The 17,461-nt window shown below is 33.1% G+C and overlaps 2 protein-coding genes and 1 pseudogene across 2 annotated transcripts; all 3 read left to right on the plus strand.

Annotated features, from left to right (window-relative positions):
- On the plus strand, positions 451–978 carry LOC108661601 (protein DETOXIFICATION 3-like). Its single transcript, XM_018119055.1, has one exon. The coding sequence runs from the start codon at positions 451–453 to the stop codon at positions 976–978; it is 528 nt and encodes a 175-aa protein (XP_017974544.1).
- Positions 482–2,824, plus strand: LOC18601974 (protein DETOXIFICATION 6). The gene is made up of 5 exons (XM_018120269.1): positions 482–1,165; positions 1,257–1,313; positions 1,750–1,988; positions 2,120–2,325; positions 2,431–2,824. The coding sequence occupies exons 1-5, from the start codon at positions 1,113–1,115 to the stop codon at positions 2,488–2,490; spliced, it is 615 nt and encodes a 204-aa protein (XP_017975758.1). The 5' UTR covers positions 482–1,112; the 3' UTR covers positions 2,491–2,824.
- Positions 14,824–17,446, plus strand: LOC18601975 (annotated as a pseudogene).

Below are 17,461 nucleotides of genomic sequence, written 5' to 3' on the forward strand. Positions count from 1 at the left end.
TGATATTTATATGAGAATAAAAGTTTTAGCCTAAATATTTTATGCATGCTTAATCCGGCTGAAGGGATGTTAGTTACTTGCTGAGTAGTTGGACTCACCCCTTCCTTCAAATTTTTTTCAGGTTGTGATTTGGTCAACCACGCGAAAATTTTGGGGAGTGATGTTTAATTTAGTAGCACTTAAATTATCTAGGATTTATTAAATATTATTAACATCGAACTATCTTAACTAGTATTCAGACTTTTATCTTGACACAGTAGCTTTATGGTTTTGGAGATTTAATTTTGAATATTGTCGAATTATGATATTTGTAAATTCTGTCAACAGATATAGTTTATAAATCACTAAATTCTTCAAGTATATCAGTCTCTTTTAGTAATGGTTTAAGATATATATTTTAGAGCCTTGTATGTCTGTAGGATTATACCTTATAGGTATGCGGCGTCTGTCATGTCTCGGGTCTGGGGCGTGACTGGAGCAATGCAATATCAAAAGCTTGGAAGCTACACTTATTGCGCGATAATCTCCACCCTTCCAATTTGTCTACCAGTGTGCCTCCTCTGGATGTACATGGACAAATTATTAGTGCTCATAGGCCAAGACCCCCAAGCTGCAGTGGTAGCTTGTAGATACTCAATGTGGCTCATACCTGCACTATTTGCCTATGCCATTCTTCAATCACAAGTTCGTTTCTTTCAATCCCAGAACTTGGTTCTTCCAATGTTGTTCATCTCGCTTGCAACTCTGTGTTTCCATGTACCTGTTTGTTGGGTTTTGGTATTTAAATCCGGATTAGGAAATACAGGAGCGGCAATGGCTATAAGTTTCTCTTACTGGTACAATGTGATCTTGCTTGGATTATACATGAGATACTCATCATCATGTGAGAAAACCCGCATTCTCTACCTGAATGATGTTATCTTGAGTGTCAAGGAGTTTTTTCAATTCGCAATTCCTTCTGCTGTAATGGCTTGGTAACTCAGTCTTACCTAGTAACAGGAACATGATCCTTTTGATTTCTCCTTTATCAAGTTTTTTGTTTATTCCTAATATGTTCCTTTCTTGTCAACATATGCAGTCTTGAATGGTGGTCTTTCGAGATTCTTGTATTAATGTCTGGTCTTCTACCAAATTCAAAACTTGAAACCTCTGTTCTTTCCATATGGTGCGATTCAAATTTGATCTCTAAACGTTATGATAATTATTGATTTCCGTAGCAGCAGTTCCAATTACATCTATTTGTTTCTGGTGTGCAGCCTTTCAAGCACATCATTGCATTACAACGTACCATTTGGCATCAGTGTAGCTGCAAGGTATGATCTATGCCATTTCTATCAGTTCACTTACCCTCTATATAAATGAGCTATGTCTCTCCTGCTATATATGAATACTTTATTCAGGTTTTACTTGGTAAAGAAGATGGAAAAGTCAGAAGGACAGAAAAGGGAAAAAAATCACATTAAATATCAATTAAGGTGGTTGGCAGGAAAGATGCAAAATTGAGCTTTCAAATATTATTTCAAACCATTGGTAGATTAGTTGAGTTGAAAGGCTATACTAAAAAAAAGAAAACAATGAAGTTTGAATGATTTTATAGAACAATTCTGTATCAAAGAACAGAAGTATGAGTAAAATTAATCTTATCTCTTTTCCTCTAACCTTGTCCATCCACTCACTTTTCTCTCTTACTAAGAAACTGTTAATAACATTGATGAGCTGAAAATTTTCCATCGTGTCTCCATTTTACAGTACACGAATTGCAAATGAATTAGGAGCTGGAAATCCACTGACAGCTCAGATAAATTCATTCATTGTAGTGGCTTTAACGGTTGTGGAAACAGTCATAGCCAGCACTATACTTTTCTGTTGCCGCCATATTTTCGGATATGCTTACAGCAATGAGAAGGATGTTGTAAATAAAGTCACAGAAATAGTTCCCCTGATGTGCCTTTCAATTATTACGGATGGTTTACATGCAGTAGCTTGCGGTCAGTGTCCAACCATTCTTGTTCTTGAACATCTTGCATTGTTTGCAGTTACTTGGGCACTTGAAGCTAAAACATTGAAGAAATATTGAACTGCTCCAGTAATAATAATGCTAATTTGATATTTGGCTCAGGGATCGTCAGAGGAATTGGCTGGCAACATATTGGAGCCTATGCTAATCTTGCGGCATATTATCTCATTGGAATTCCTGCAGGGGTTTTATGTGGTTTTGTTTTGCACCTAAGGGGACAAGGACTCTGGGTTGGAATGTTGACAGGGTCTAGCGTACAAGGGATTCTTCTTGCTTTTGTGATCGCTTTTACAAATTGGAAGAAACAGGTTCTTCTTCGGAGCTTTTGATTCCAGGGAAAATATTTCAATTGCTCAGAAATGAATAATACTTAGGCATGGTTACTTGATTTAAATCTGTATGTGTTTATGCAGGCAATCGGGGCAAGGGAGAGAGTATTCCAGGGAACATATGCTGAGAATGGATTGTACTGAAGAAGCTATAAAGTAGGCTGGGGCTGAGAGCGCTGAGCGCTGAGGGATACTTGCACCGTTCCAATCCAAACAATTCATTCGTCGTTTTGCCTGAGGCAACCATTTGTGCCATTTTCTGATATATAAAATAAGCAGTCTATCCTGGTTCTGGAATGCAGAAATTCTGCGTCAATCGCAGGCAGACTTTTGGCTACACCCCTGTTTGTTTGTCTCTCGAAGTGATTACGCTGTCCATTGAAATCATTGCAGTGGTGATTGGCATTTGCAAATCATGTCTCTGTCTACATTTTTCACATGATGATGCAATGCAATTAAAAAAGTGTCATGCTTTAGACTCGAGGCCAACCGACACTGCACACCTAAAAGATATAATCTTACAAATATGCAAGATTAAAAAACACATATCATAACCAATTAATTAAAAATGGTCAAATACATTTTTGAAAATATAACGATTTTCAAAACTAATTCTATTAACATTCACAAAAAACATTATTTCAATAATGTTTAAAAGGAAGTTTCTAATACTATAAACTAAGATGTTGAGAAAAATTTTAAAGCGAATTAAAACCAAATGTTAGCCTAAAAAAAAAAAATTTAAAGTGAATTAAAACCATATGTTGAGAAAAATTGTTTCTGAAAAATTTTTCATGTGTTTGACCAAATCACAACTTAAAAAAAAATGAAGGAAGGAGTGAGTCTAATAACTCAGTAAGTGACTAATATCCCTTCAGCCAGCTTAAGTATGTTCAAAACATTTAGGTCCAAAATTATTTATTCTCATATAAATATCAAAACAGAATTTTAAGTAACCTAATTCGAATAACAAAACTATCTTTCTCCAATTCTCAATTAATAGTACACAATATACATTTTACAAAATTACAGATTTTGATAGTCTCTTGTAACATGCTACGACCACACTTAATCCCTGTAGCATAGGTCAGAAATAAATCAACAATTAACCCTGGTGGCACAAGTCAAAAATATATCAAAAGTAATCATTGGTCGTACTAAACAGATATCGCAAATACTATTATTCTGAAACCGGTGGTGGATTGGGAGATCGATCTCTAATCACAGACTACATGCAGACACGGCCAACATTTAACCGCTATTGGCAACATCATAGTATAGCCATATTATGAGACAAAACATAAACATATATTTTTAAATTACCCAAATTTCATAAAACAGTATATCAACTTTCTCAAGCATATCTCATACATATCAAAAGCATATTTGTTTCGAAATAAATATTAATGTTTATATTCACGAAAACATATATGTATACATTATAAAAGTCATATACAAATTTTAAAATAAGAAATCAGGCTTTGCATAAGCCAGATTCTAAAGTCAACATATAAAACTCATAGACATATACATTTTGCATGCTTAACCCGATTTTAATAAATTATAGGACAAAATATCATATATCATGTATCAATTCACATTGGGGCTAATTTTTAGAGTGTGAAAACACCGAAGGGATATCAATCACTTACTTGATTGTTCAGTTCACTATCAAGTAACAACTCAGAAAATCCTCCTAATAGTCTAATATATCAAGAAAATATATATATGAAATCAGAATTGAATTTGCAAACAAATCTTATAAGGCAACTTTCCGTTGACCATCCTAAGCACTTAAGGCATGCAGCAACCTCTATTGAAATTTAGCAACATTTTTTTATAAAATAAAAATTATTTTATTATTATTATTATATATATTTTGAATTAAAAGAATTTCAAATAAAGTTGAGAATTAAACTTAAATCATAAAATAGTAACGATTTAATTTTTGATAGAAAGATAATATTAATTTCATATAAAAATCATATTTATAATTTTTTTATAAATTTTTTATATNAATTTTTTTATATTTTTTCTAAAATCTACTAATTTAAAAAATAAATTTATAAAATATAAATATATATACTTTTAGATATAAAAATACAGTAGAAGTCACAAATCCAATATTTATAAAGTTTATAGCAGAACTTATAATCATTAATTAAAATCAAATTTAAAAAAAAATAAAAAACAGAGTTTTCTATTTTCTGAAATTTCAAGATCTAGATGGCCATTCGACCTATTTTGAGCTCTTATAATTCTTAACCCGAATTATTTCCAATAATAAAATCAACACCAATTTGAAGTATTCATATTATACTATAATATCAAAATTTGTTTCGATTAAAAAGAACAAAAAATTCTCAAGTTTTGAAAGCCAAAATTTTAAAAATCATCACAGAAATATCCAAATTTTTAAGTTTCTAGTATCAACGAATCTACTTTGAGGCTTTAATTCTGTTAACACAGGAAGCCTCTAATCAAACCATTGATGCGAAATTAAACATCTCAATTCATATTACAAAAGCCATTTAAAAAAACACTCAAAATGTTACCGAAATATGGAGTTTTAGTGACCCAAAGTTTGGTTGTCAAAACTATTAAATACCATGTTTCCAATTAATTTTAAAAATTCACATATTCTAAACTACAAAGCCAAACAAGATGTTACAAAAAACCATTGGAAAGATCTTTCAAGACCTTTCCATTGGTATCCATCATGCCACCGAAAAATCACTGGAAAAATGCCAGATTTGAATAAAAGTTAAGGAAACAAAAATAATTTAGGGCATTTGTACCCAAATTATGAAAATACAATCTAAACATACCTTAATCGATAATCCCTTGAATATTTTCTCCTTTTCTCTACCTTTTATTTTCTCCGGTGTTAAGCTCTTCTGACTACCTATCATTTGAGTCTGATGATATAAATTGTCGTTCACTCTTCTGCCTTTTCTTTTAAAACGTGATAATGTAAAACTAATCTAGCCCCCACTATTTGTTTTTCTTTTTAATGTGATAATTGTCCTTAACTTCTCTTTTAATGTGATTTAATGTGATATGGTCAGATAAATAAACTGACCTTAACCCTTTTATCTTAAACGTGATAAATAAAAACTGACACTAATTAAAACTTCTTTATTTGCTTAAACATTCCTTTTTTCTATTTTCTAATTATTAAGACACCTAAGGTCATAATTGTAAATAAATAAAATAATAAAACAACATTTATTTATTTATTTTTATAAAACTATAGCTTAATAAATCTAAATGTTTTTATAATATATACTTTGTGAGGGATATTACATCCTCCCCTCCTTAAAGTGAGTTTAGTCCCTTAAACTCTTACCTTGGTCCTTAAAAAAGTGGGGATACTTCTCTTTGCTTCTCGTTCCGTGTGATTACTCAACTGGACTTTAATATGAGGAATAGTCCGCCTTTTCAGAACTTGCTCCTTTTGATCCACAATATGTATAGGACGCTCATCATAAGACAAATCTTCTTTAAGTTTCAAAAGAGCTAACTCCACCATATGACTTGGATCTAGAACATATTTTCTCAACAAAGAAACATGAAACACGTTATGCACTCCCGATAGAGCAGGTGGAAGTTCCAATCTATAAGCTACATCACCAACCCTGTCCAAAATCTCCTATGGACCCACATAATGAGGACTAAGTTTTCCTCGAATACCAAATCGCATTACTCCTCTAGTAGATGAAACTTGCAAAAAGACATGATCTCCAACCTCAAATTCTAACCTTCTTCTTCTATTGTCTGCATAGTTTTTCTATCTACTTTAAGCCGTACGAAGATGTTATCTAATTAACTGAACCTTCTCAACTGCTTGCTAAATAAGATTTAGACCTAATAACTGTCTTTCACCTACATTATCCCAACAAAGAGGTGACTTGCACTTCCTACCATACAAAGCTTTGAATGAAGCCATTTGGATACTAAATTGATAGCTATTATTATAAGCAAATTTCGCTCATGATAAGTGTCGATCCCAAAAACCTCTAAAATCCATGACACAAGCTCTTAACATGTCCTCAAGAATTTGATTAGTTCTCTCGGACTGACCATCTATTTGGGGGTGAAAAGCAGTACTAAAATTAATTTTGGTGCCCAAAGCTTTATGCAGACTTTCCCAAAAGTTTGCCACAAATCAATAATCTTGATCAAATACAATGGACATTGGCACCCCATGCAATCTCACAATCTGCTCCACATATAACTTTGCCAACTTTTCCAATGACGTTTCTGTACAAATAGCCAAGAAGTGAGTAGACTTTGTTAATCTATCAACAGTCACCCAAATGTTGTCATTAGCTTTCGGAGTTCTCGATAAACCAAATTAAAGTCCATAGTTATTCGTTCCCATTTCCATTCTGAAATAGGGAGGGCTTGCAACAACCCTGCTAGCCTTTGATGTTCAGCTTTGACTTGTTGACATGTCAAAATTTTGGCTACAAATTGTGCAATCTCTCTCTTCATATTGCTCCACCAAAAAGTGTTCTTCAAATCTCTATACATCTTGGTACCACCAAGATGGATTATATAATTACTACAATGAGCTTCTTCTAAAATTTTTCTCTTCAATTTTGCATCATTGGGAACACAAATTCTATCACCAAACCTCAAAGATCCATCTTTATGAATCCTAAAGTCTGGTTTCAATCCAGATTCAACCTCAAGTTTAATGTACTGAAGTTGAAGATCATCTGCTTGGGTTGTCTTAATCTTGTGAATTAAAGTTGGTTGTACTCGTATGGTAACCAATAATGCTCTAGAACCATGCATTCGTACACCAACATCCATCATTCACAAGTCTTCCAAAATCTGTTTTTAGGAAGTAATCATTGCAGCCATGTTCCCAGAAGTTTTTCTACTTAAAGCATCAACAAGTCTATTTGCCTTACCTAGGTGATAATTGATGGTCAAGTCATAATCTTTCAACAATTCTAACCATCTTCTCTATTGCATATTCAACTCATTCTGCATAAAAAGATACTTTAAACTTTTATGATCCATAAAGACCTCACAAGACTTAGCATACAAATAATGTCGCCAAATCTTTAATGTAAAAATCACTACTGCCAACTCTAAATCATGAGTAGGATAATTCTCCTCATAAGGTTTCCATTGCCTAAAAGCATAAGTGATCACCCTGTCATCCAGCGTAAGAACACACCCAAGTCCCTTTTTGAAAATATCATTATAAACGACAAATCTCTTCCCACTAGTAGGTATGGTAAGTATAGGAGTAGATACTAATATTTTCTTTAACTCCTCAAAGCTTTTTCCACAATCATTTGTCCACTCAAAGAAAATCCCTTTCCATATTAATCTGATTAAAGGTAAGGCAATATGAGAAGAGCCCTCCACAAATCGCTTATAGTACCCTGCTAAACCTAAAAAATTGTGAATATCAGAAACATTTTTCAATCTCCTCCAAATCACCACTACTTCAACTTTTTTTGAATCCACTGAAATCCCATCCTTCAACACCACGTGCCTAAGAAAGGCAACACTAGAAAGCTAAATTTCACATTTCTTCAATTTAGCAAACAACTACTTCTGCCTCAAAGTCTCCAAAACAATCTTTAAATGCTCTTCATGATCAGTTGAGTTAGGGAAATACACCAGAATATCGTTAATAAAAACAACCACAAACTTACCCAAATAAAGTTTAAAAACTCGATTCATCAAGTTCATAAAAGCAGTTGGAGCATTTGTCAACCCAAAAAGCATAACAAGGAACTCATAATGCCCATATCAAGTATGAAATAGTTTTTGGAGCATCCTTAATTCTCACCTTCAATTGATGATAACCAGACTAAAGATCAATTTTGGAGAACACTTGAACGTCATTTAGTTGATCAAATAAGTCATCAATTCGAGGAAAAGGATACATATTCTTCACAGTTTCCTTATTTAACTCATAATAATCAATGCACAACCTCATACTCCCATTTTTTTCTTCACAAATAACACTGGCACTCCCCAAAGAGATACATTAGGTCTAATAAAGCCTTTATCAAGAAGTTCTTGCAACTGCTTTTTTAACTTTTTCAATTCTACAAGAGCCATTCTATAAAGAGCTTTAGAAATAGGGCCAGCTCCTAAAACCAAATCAATAGAGACATCAATCTCCCTACTAGCAGGTAAATTAGGTAGATCTTCAGAAAAAATATTAGGAGATTCACTCACAATAGGAATCTCTTCAATCCTCAATTCCTTCATTCTAGTGTCTATAACAGCTGCCAAAAATTCTTTGCAACCATTAGTAAGCAATCGCCTAGCTTTCAAAGTAGTGATGACTCACAAAGGAGTGTAAGTACCACTGCCTGAAAACAAAAAGGTGTTTCCCTAAGAATCTCAAAGTCCATCGTTTTCCCTCGATAATCAACTTTAGCAAAATTTGCAATTAACTAATACATCCCCAGAATTACATCAAAATCTTGCATATCTAAAACATGAAGATTCACAAGCAATTCTCTATCTTTAATTCTTAGCACACACTTCTTACAAATCTGATATGAGATAATTACACTTCTAATTGAAGTGTCTACACATAGTTCATAATCCAGAAACATATAAAGCAAGGTAGACTTTTGAACAAATGTAGCAGATACAAAAGAATAAGATGCACTAGTATCGAATAATAAATGAGCAAAAGCGAAGGCAGCTAACAGTGTACTTAACACAATGGTGTTTGATGCCTCTGTATCCGACTAAGTGATAGCATTAGCACGCCCTTGGGTGTGAGGTCTTCCCATTTTTTGGTGTCCAATAGAAGGTGTCTGCATAGTTTGAACAACATGAATGGGCTGAGTTCTTTGCATTGCAGTTTCAAAAGCTCGAGAGTTTTGTGGCTTCTACGCAGGTTGAGATTCTGGAAAGACCAAAGGACAATAAGCAATATGATGGCCCTGTTAGCCACATCTAAAACAAGCACTAGTAACATTCTTACATTTAGCAGCTCGATGTCCTTCACCACACACTGAACACCTAAGCCCTTTTTGAAATGTCTTGCCATGGTAAGATTGAGTTCCTCGAGGAGGAAGTCTATCTTTAAACATAACAGAAGCTCAAAACTTTTTAATAGCTTGAAATTTGGAAGGACTACTAAAAACTCTCTTACCTCGAAAGTCTAAATCTTTACCTCTTTTTTTTTGAAAATCCATCTTTGCCTTTTGAGTTTCTCTCCATATAGAATCTAAGGATTTCAATCTACCAACCACTTCCTTGTAGCTGATCAAATGCAATAGAGCTAAGCCTATGTGGATGTGAGCATTCAAACCATTTTCGAACCTCTTAGCCTTACTCTCATCGTCAGAAACCAGAGAAGTGGAAAACTTGGATAACCGATCAAACTCAGCCTCATAGTCATCCACTGTTATACTGCCCTGAACCAAATTAAGGAACTCCCTCTCTAATTGTAACAGCTTCCTCCAAGGAAAATACTTAGCATAGAAGGTGATGCAAAAATTCCTTCAATTGAAGAACTTAAAGTCATTTTCATGAGTGCGCGCTACTCGTTTCCACCAATTATGTGTACTTCCTTGCAATATATATACTGTAAATCTAACTTTTTCCTAATCACTGGAACGTATGGCATCAAAAGCTTTTTCCATCTCCTCAATCCATAATTTTGCATCATCAGGATTTGTGGAACTCTTGAAAAGAGGAGGTGCTATCTTTTTAAACTCACCCAAAGCTTTCCACTTAGTAAAATTATCAACCTGTTGGACCGGTTACAAATGTTGTCGTTGCTCCCTAACCAAACCGACTACCTTTTGAATCAAATTTAGCACTCTGTCATCATTTCCAACCACAAGACCTTGTGTCTTTTTGATCGGGTGGACAGGAGGTTGGTTAATTTCAACAGTTATCTGAGCATTTGATGTTTCCACATTATCTTGATTTTGGTTTGGAGGATTTTGAATTCTCTCAGAGCTTAGGGCTAGACCTCCTAGCACCAATAACTCTAGCATTAGTTGCAAGTTCAGTGAGATTAGGCTCGTGGTCTCGACAAGGAGGCATACTGATTATTCATAACAAAGAAAATTAACATTAGCATTTTTTTGTTAAAACACTAACATAAAGCAATCATAAGATTATAACAAACATGAATGGAGGGAAGACATCCCAATCCTATTTTTTTCCTACCCATCTCTCAAATCTCGCATAAGTGTCAAAACTACATAATTATGCCTAACTTGGCTCTAGTGCCATTAAATCTGTTACACCCTAGACTTGAGGCAAAACAAATGCCACACACCTGTAAGATATAATTTTACAGACATGCAAGGCTCAAAAACACATATCATAACCAATTAATTAAAATGGGTCAAATACATTTCTAAAAATATAATGATTCTCAAAGCTAAGTCTATCAACATTCAAAAGGAACATGATTTTGACAATATTTGAAAGGAAGTTTTTAATACTATAAACTAAGATGTTGAATTAAATTCTAAAGCAAACTAAAACCATATTCTAGCCTACGAAACATCACTTCTTGAAATTTCTCACGTGTTTGATCAAATCAAAACCTGAAAAAAAGAAGAAGGAAGTGAGTCCAACAGCTCAGTAAAGGACTAACATCCCTTTAGCTAGATTAAACATGCTTAAAACATTTAGGCCCAAAATTATTTATTCTCATATATATATATATATATCAAAACAGAATTTTGGGTAACTTAATTTTGAATAACAAAATTGTCTTACTCCAAAATTTTCAATTAACAGAACAAAATATACATTTAACAAAATTATAGATTTTAATGGTCTCTTATAACATGCTATGATCACATTTAACCCTTGTGGTATAGGTCAGAAATAAATTTACAATTAACCCTGGTGGCATGGGTAAGAAATATATCAAAAGCAACCATTGGTTGCATTGAACAGATATCACAAATTCCACTATTCTGTAACCGAGGGTGCGATTGGCAGATCGATTTCTAATTATCGACTACATGTCGACATGGCCAACATTTAACCCACATTAGCAGGGTTAGAGCATAGCCATACTATGAGACAAAATAGAAACATATATTTTTAAATTACTCAAATTTCATAAAACAATATATCAACCTTCTTAAGCATATCTCATACACATCAAAAGTATATCCATTTCAGACTAAATATTTACGTTTATATTCATGAAAACATATATGCATACATTATACAAAGTCACATACAAATTTTAAAATCAGAAATCACGCTTTGCATAAGCCACATTCTAAATCCAACATATAAAACTTAGATACATATACATTTTGTATGCTCAACTCGATTTTAATAAATCATAGGACAAAATATCATATATTATGTACAAATTCACATTGAGGTTAATTTTTAGGGTGTGAAAACACCGAATAGATATCAGTCACTTCCTTGATTGTCTAGTTCACTATTAAGCAACAACTCAAAAAATTCTCCTAGTAGCCTAATATATCAAGAAAATATATAAACAAAATCAGAATTGAATTTGCAAACAAATCTTACAAGGCAACTTTCCATTGACCATCCTAAGCATTTAGGGTGTGCAACAACCTCTATTGAAATTTAGCAATATTTTTTTATTAATAAGATAATATTTTAGTATTATATACATTTTGAATTAAAAGAATTTCAAATAAATTTGAGAATTAAACTTAAATCATAAAATCAGTAACGATTTAATTTTTGATAGAAAGATAATATTAATTTCATATAAAAATCATATTTGTAATTTTTTTATTTTTTGATTTTTTTCTAAAATTTGCTAATTTAAAAAATAAATTTATTAAAAAAATATATATTTTTAGATATTAAAATACAATAGAAATCACATATCCAAAATTTATAAAATTTTACAATAAAATTTATCAAACATTAATTAAAATCAAATTTTAAAACAGTTAATGAAAAGGAGTTTTCTATTTTCTAAAATTTNAATTATAAAAAATATAATATTTTTAGATATTAAAATACAATAGAAATCACATATCCAATATTTATGAAGTTTACAGCAGAATTTATCACATATTAATTAAAATCGAATTTAAAAAAAATTAAAAAGATTAAAAGAATTTTTTTTTCTGGAATTTTCAGAATCCAGATGGCCATTTGACCTATTTTGTGTTATTATAAGTCTTAACCTGAATTGTTTTCAGTGATTAAATCAACACTAGTTTGAAGTATTCATATTATACTATAATATCAAAATTTGTTTCGATTAAACATAATACAAAATTCTCAAGTTTCGAAAGCTGAAAGTTTAAAAATTATCACAAGAATACCCAGATTTTTGAGTTTTCAGTATCAACGAACTTGTCTTAAGGCTTTAATTCTCTTAACACAAGAAGCTCCTAATCGAACCATTGATGCCAAAATAAACATCTCATTTCATACTACAAAAGCTCTTAAAGAAACAACCAAAAATGTTACCGGAATATGGAGTTCCGATAACTCAAATTTGAGTTGTCAAAATTATTGAAAACAAGTTTTCAATTAACTTTAAAAATTCGTATCTTTCAAACCACAAAGCCAAAATAAATGCTACAAAAACCATTGGAAAGATCTTTTTAAGACCTTTCTATTGGTACCTATCATACCACCAAAAAGTTACTGGAACAGTGCCGGATTTGAATAAAAATTAAAAAAACAAAAATAATTGAGAGATTTTGTGTTCAAATTATGAAAATACAACCTAAACATACCTTAATTAGCAATATCTTGAATACTTTTTCGCTTTATCTGCCTTTCTTCTTCTCTGACATTAAGCTCCTCTGACTGCCTATCGTTGGAGTCTGATGAAATAAACTGTCGTTAACTCTTCTGTCTTTTCTTTTAAAACGTGGTAATGTAAAACTAACTTAACCCCCACTATCTGTTTTTCTTTTTAAGGTGATAACTGTCTTTAACTACTCTTTTGACATGATTTAATGTGATACAGTCACATAAATAAGCTGACTATTTTAAATGTGATAAATAAAAACTGACACTAATTAAAACTTCTTTATTTACTTAAACACCATCTTTTTTTATTTTTTAATTATTAAGACACCCAAAATCATAATTACAAATAAATAAAATAATAAAACAACATCTATTTATTTATTTTTATAAAACTATAGCTTAATAAATATAAATTTTTTATAATATATACTTTGTGAGGGATATTACAAAAAGTGAGTGATACTGATACATTTCAAATTCAATTTGAGATATGAATCAAGAATCTTCAGTGCTTCATCTCAATGCTAAATTTGGAAGCATAAAACTGCTAATTCCTTCACCTTTAACTTAAAACCACTGAACTGTTACATTTTGCCAAGTAATCAGTGGAAGTTTGAAATCTTATCAGTTACCATGAAAATAGAAGCTGATCTGTTGATTTAACAGTAAAGAAGAGGAAATATGATTGAAAACAGATTTCCAGAAAACAGAGAATATTGAAATGTTTTTAAAAGAACAATGGTGATGGCCAAGAATAACAGCCAGCACGCTTTTCATTAATAACCAACTTATATATATACATTGTTAGAGGAGAGAGAATAACGAAAAACAAGAGCTAACCAGCTATAGACGCTTGGCATTGCTAACATCAAGAAGGAATATCACAAGAATCTGTGCAACAACCTTCCACATACATGACAAAACGACATAGTATTTGTGAAATAACTACTGACTCTTTACACTAGGAAATGAAGTAAAAACGGTAAAGTAAGAACAGTAAAGACATGAGAGAAATAGTCTAAAATGACATTGAACAAAGCATTAAACGACAGCTGCAAAGAGTGCTCTGTTGACTGCTGATACTTCTTCCTTCATTCTGATATCAGTGCATCCTTGCTTGCTGCTAAACCATTTTACTTTGATGCAGATTAAATACCACTGACATTCAACATGATCAACTCGTCAACTGGGTTTTGTTCAAATCACCTACTATGCCACAGTCTAAGCTAATCCAAATTAAAAAGGAGCTTATATATTTCCATTTGTATCACTGTGCCTTCTCATCCTTTCCTTGAGGCCGAGTCATCCGTCGAAGCCACCGGGAAGCAACACAATAAAATAATTTGAAGTCGCCCTGCAATTAACACGATTTACAGAGTCAGTCTGCCAAATTGAATTTTTATTGAGCATGTTAGACAAATTTTTGGACCCAGCTTAATCATTGATGCCAAGACTGGCCACAAACAGATTGAGTGAGTCAGCCTCTTTTGTTTACTTTTTATATTGGGTGTGATTTAATTATAGCCAATTTGCTGCATTCGTTTTGGTTTGTTTGTCATGGTGCTTTTAGCCTTGAATTTTAATCTATCTTACTGACTTTCATGATGGTTTCATTTTTGCACTAATAAAAAAATGACAGTTGCATTTGAAATTATTGTTCAGATTTAGAGCAAAATGGGTGAATCAAATAATATTAAGGCATCTTTCCTGATATTAATTGGAAGAACATAGAAAGTGAAAAGAATGGATGAGACCCTTCTGCATGGGAGAGAAGGGAGGATATGGGAGATAATAACATGGGGAGTGTTTATGGAGGAGCTTAAGAAGGTGAGCTTCGTGGCAGCGCCATTTATGGCAGTGGCAGTGTCACAATATCTTCTGCATGTTGTATCGATGATGATGGCAGGACATCTTGCTGAACTCTCTCTGTCTGGTGTTGCTATTGCCACCTCTTTCTGCAATGTCACTGGCTTTAGTCTCGTTGTAAAGTCTCCTTCCTTTATTTCCTATTTAACAACTTGAAGATTACTTGACGTGCTTTTTACATATTGACCTCATTATTAGCTACTATTTCCAGATATAGTAATCTTAGAAATGAAGAGTAGAACTATCACAGGTAGATGCATCGTTTATGAATAGCAAAACAATTTAGCACACAAACTTTTCTCATAATCCAGTTTTGGAGCAATTTTCAAACATTTTGAGCACATCTTGGTGATTGACACCAATTTTATATGCTAAGCAGACAGGACTTGCCAGTGGCTTAGAAGCTCTATGTGGGCAACCTTATGGAACAATGCAATTTCAAAAGGTTGGAAGCTATACTTCTTGTGCAATTATCTCTATTCTTTGGATTTGTCTTCCGATATGCCTCGTCTGATTGTTCATGGACAAGATATTAGCACTAATGGGCCAAGATCCTCAAATTGCTATGGTTGCTTCTAGATACTCAATGTGGCTCATACCTGCACTATTTTCCCAGCCATTCTTCAGGCACAAGTTCATTATTTCCAATCTCAAAGCTTGATTCTTCCTATGTTATTTATCTCACTGGCAACTCTTTGCTTCCATGTACCTATATGTTGGGTTCTGGTATTTAAATCAGAAATGGAAAATACAGGAGCAGCATTAGCCCTTGGCTTGTCTTATTGGTTCAATGTCATCTTGCGTGGATTTTACATGAAGTACTTATCATCATGTGAGAAAACCCGTGTTCTCATCCTGAAGGACATTTTCTTGAGTGTCAAGGAGTTCTTTCACTTTGGAATTCCATCTGCTGTAATGGTTTGGTAAGTGGGAACTCATCCTTACTTTCTAACAGGACAATTATCCTCTATACCTTTTAGCTTCTCCTTGGTTATGTTTTCTGTTTTATAACTAATAATTTCCTTGCTTGGTAACAAATACAGTCTTGAATGGTGGTCTTTCGAGATTCTTGTATTGCTATCTGAACTGTTACCCAATTCAAAGCTTGAGACATCAGTTCTTTCTATATGGTACTATTATACACATGTAACTCTGTTCTGTTTTCAACAGAAAAAGTGATGTCCTATTGCTTGATATCAGTACTTGCAATTGCAATTGAATTTTAATTGTTCCGGATTTGCAGCCTTACAAGCACGTCTTGCATTTTAACATACCGGTTGGGATAAGTGCTGCTGCAAGTTTTGATCTATGTCCTTTCTATTAACTGACAAGTTTGTTTCATATAAAAAAAAAATTGCAAGTTTATTTAGTGCTAATGTGTACCATGTTCTTCAATGAGCACCCGAGTTTCAAATGAACTAGGCGCTGGAAATCCACAGACAGCTCAAATAGCTGCCCTTGTTGTAATGGTTCTTATACTTGCTGAATCATTTATTGCAAGCACAATTCTATTTTGTTGCCGCCATGCTTTTGGATATGCTTACAGCAATGACAAGGAAGTAGTAAATAATGTGACAAAAATGATTCCACTGATGTGCCTCTCAATAGTGATGGACAGCTTACATGCAGTACTTCGTGGTCAGTTCCAGACCATTAGTTCATGAACCTCTTGCGTAGTTTAGAATTACTTGATAACTTCAGGCTAGGAAATGAAAAGAAATATTAATCTGGTGAAACTACTCTGCATGTTAACCCCTCAATAACTGATAATTCTAATTTGATCTTGCTGGAATTCCTGTGGGCGTTTTATGTGGTTTTGTTTTGCATTTAAGAGGGGAAGGTCTATGGGTTGGAATGTTGACAGGGTCAACCATACAAGGAATTCTTGTTTCTTTGGTGGCTGCTTTTACAATTTGGAGAAAACAGGTTCGTGTTCCCAAGCTTTTGATTTCATGGAAATTATTTTGATTTTTCCTAGAAATGAATTATGCTTAGGCCTAGTTACTTGATTTAAATCTATATGTTGCAGGCAATCAAGACAAGGGAGAGAATATATAAGGGAACATTTGCAGCTGAGAGTGCAGCCATCTGAAGAAGCAATGAAGTAGTGATACTAACACTATTTCAGACCTTTTACTACTTGCCATTTTACCTGAGGCCACCGTGCTTTAGTCCTCCTTTTCTGTTCTCTCTTGATCATACACTGCTTATGATCCACGTATCCATGAAGCATACATAAAGAATTTTTAGTGCAGAGCTCGTGAAAGATAAGCTGTCTTATCTTGGTGCTGGAATGCAGCTTCAATTCTCTGGCTGGCTTTTTGCTATACCAAAAATCATTGTGGCTTTTATCTTTTGTTCATATATCGCAATAATTATGCAATTGATTATCACTGGGGTCTGTTCCACATTAAATGCATCCCAACTAAATTTGGACCAAAGTAGGTGTGGCATTTCACTTTCAGATTCCAACTTTGGATCGACAATTGTATCCTATATATGCTTTATCTCAATG

This window comes from Theobroma cacao, chromosome 4, assembly GCF_000208745.1.
Source record: "Theobroma cacao cultivar B97-61/B2 chromosome 4, Criollo_cocoa_genome_V2, whole genome shotgun sequence".
Lineage (NCBI taxonomy): Eukaryota > Viridiplantae > Streptophyta > Magnoliopsida > Malvales > Malvaceae > Theobroma > Theobroma cacao.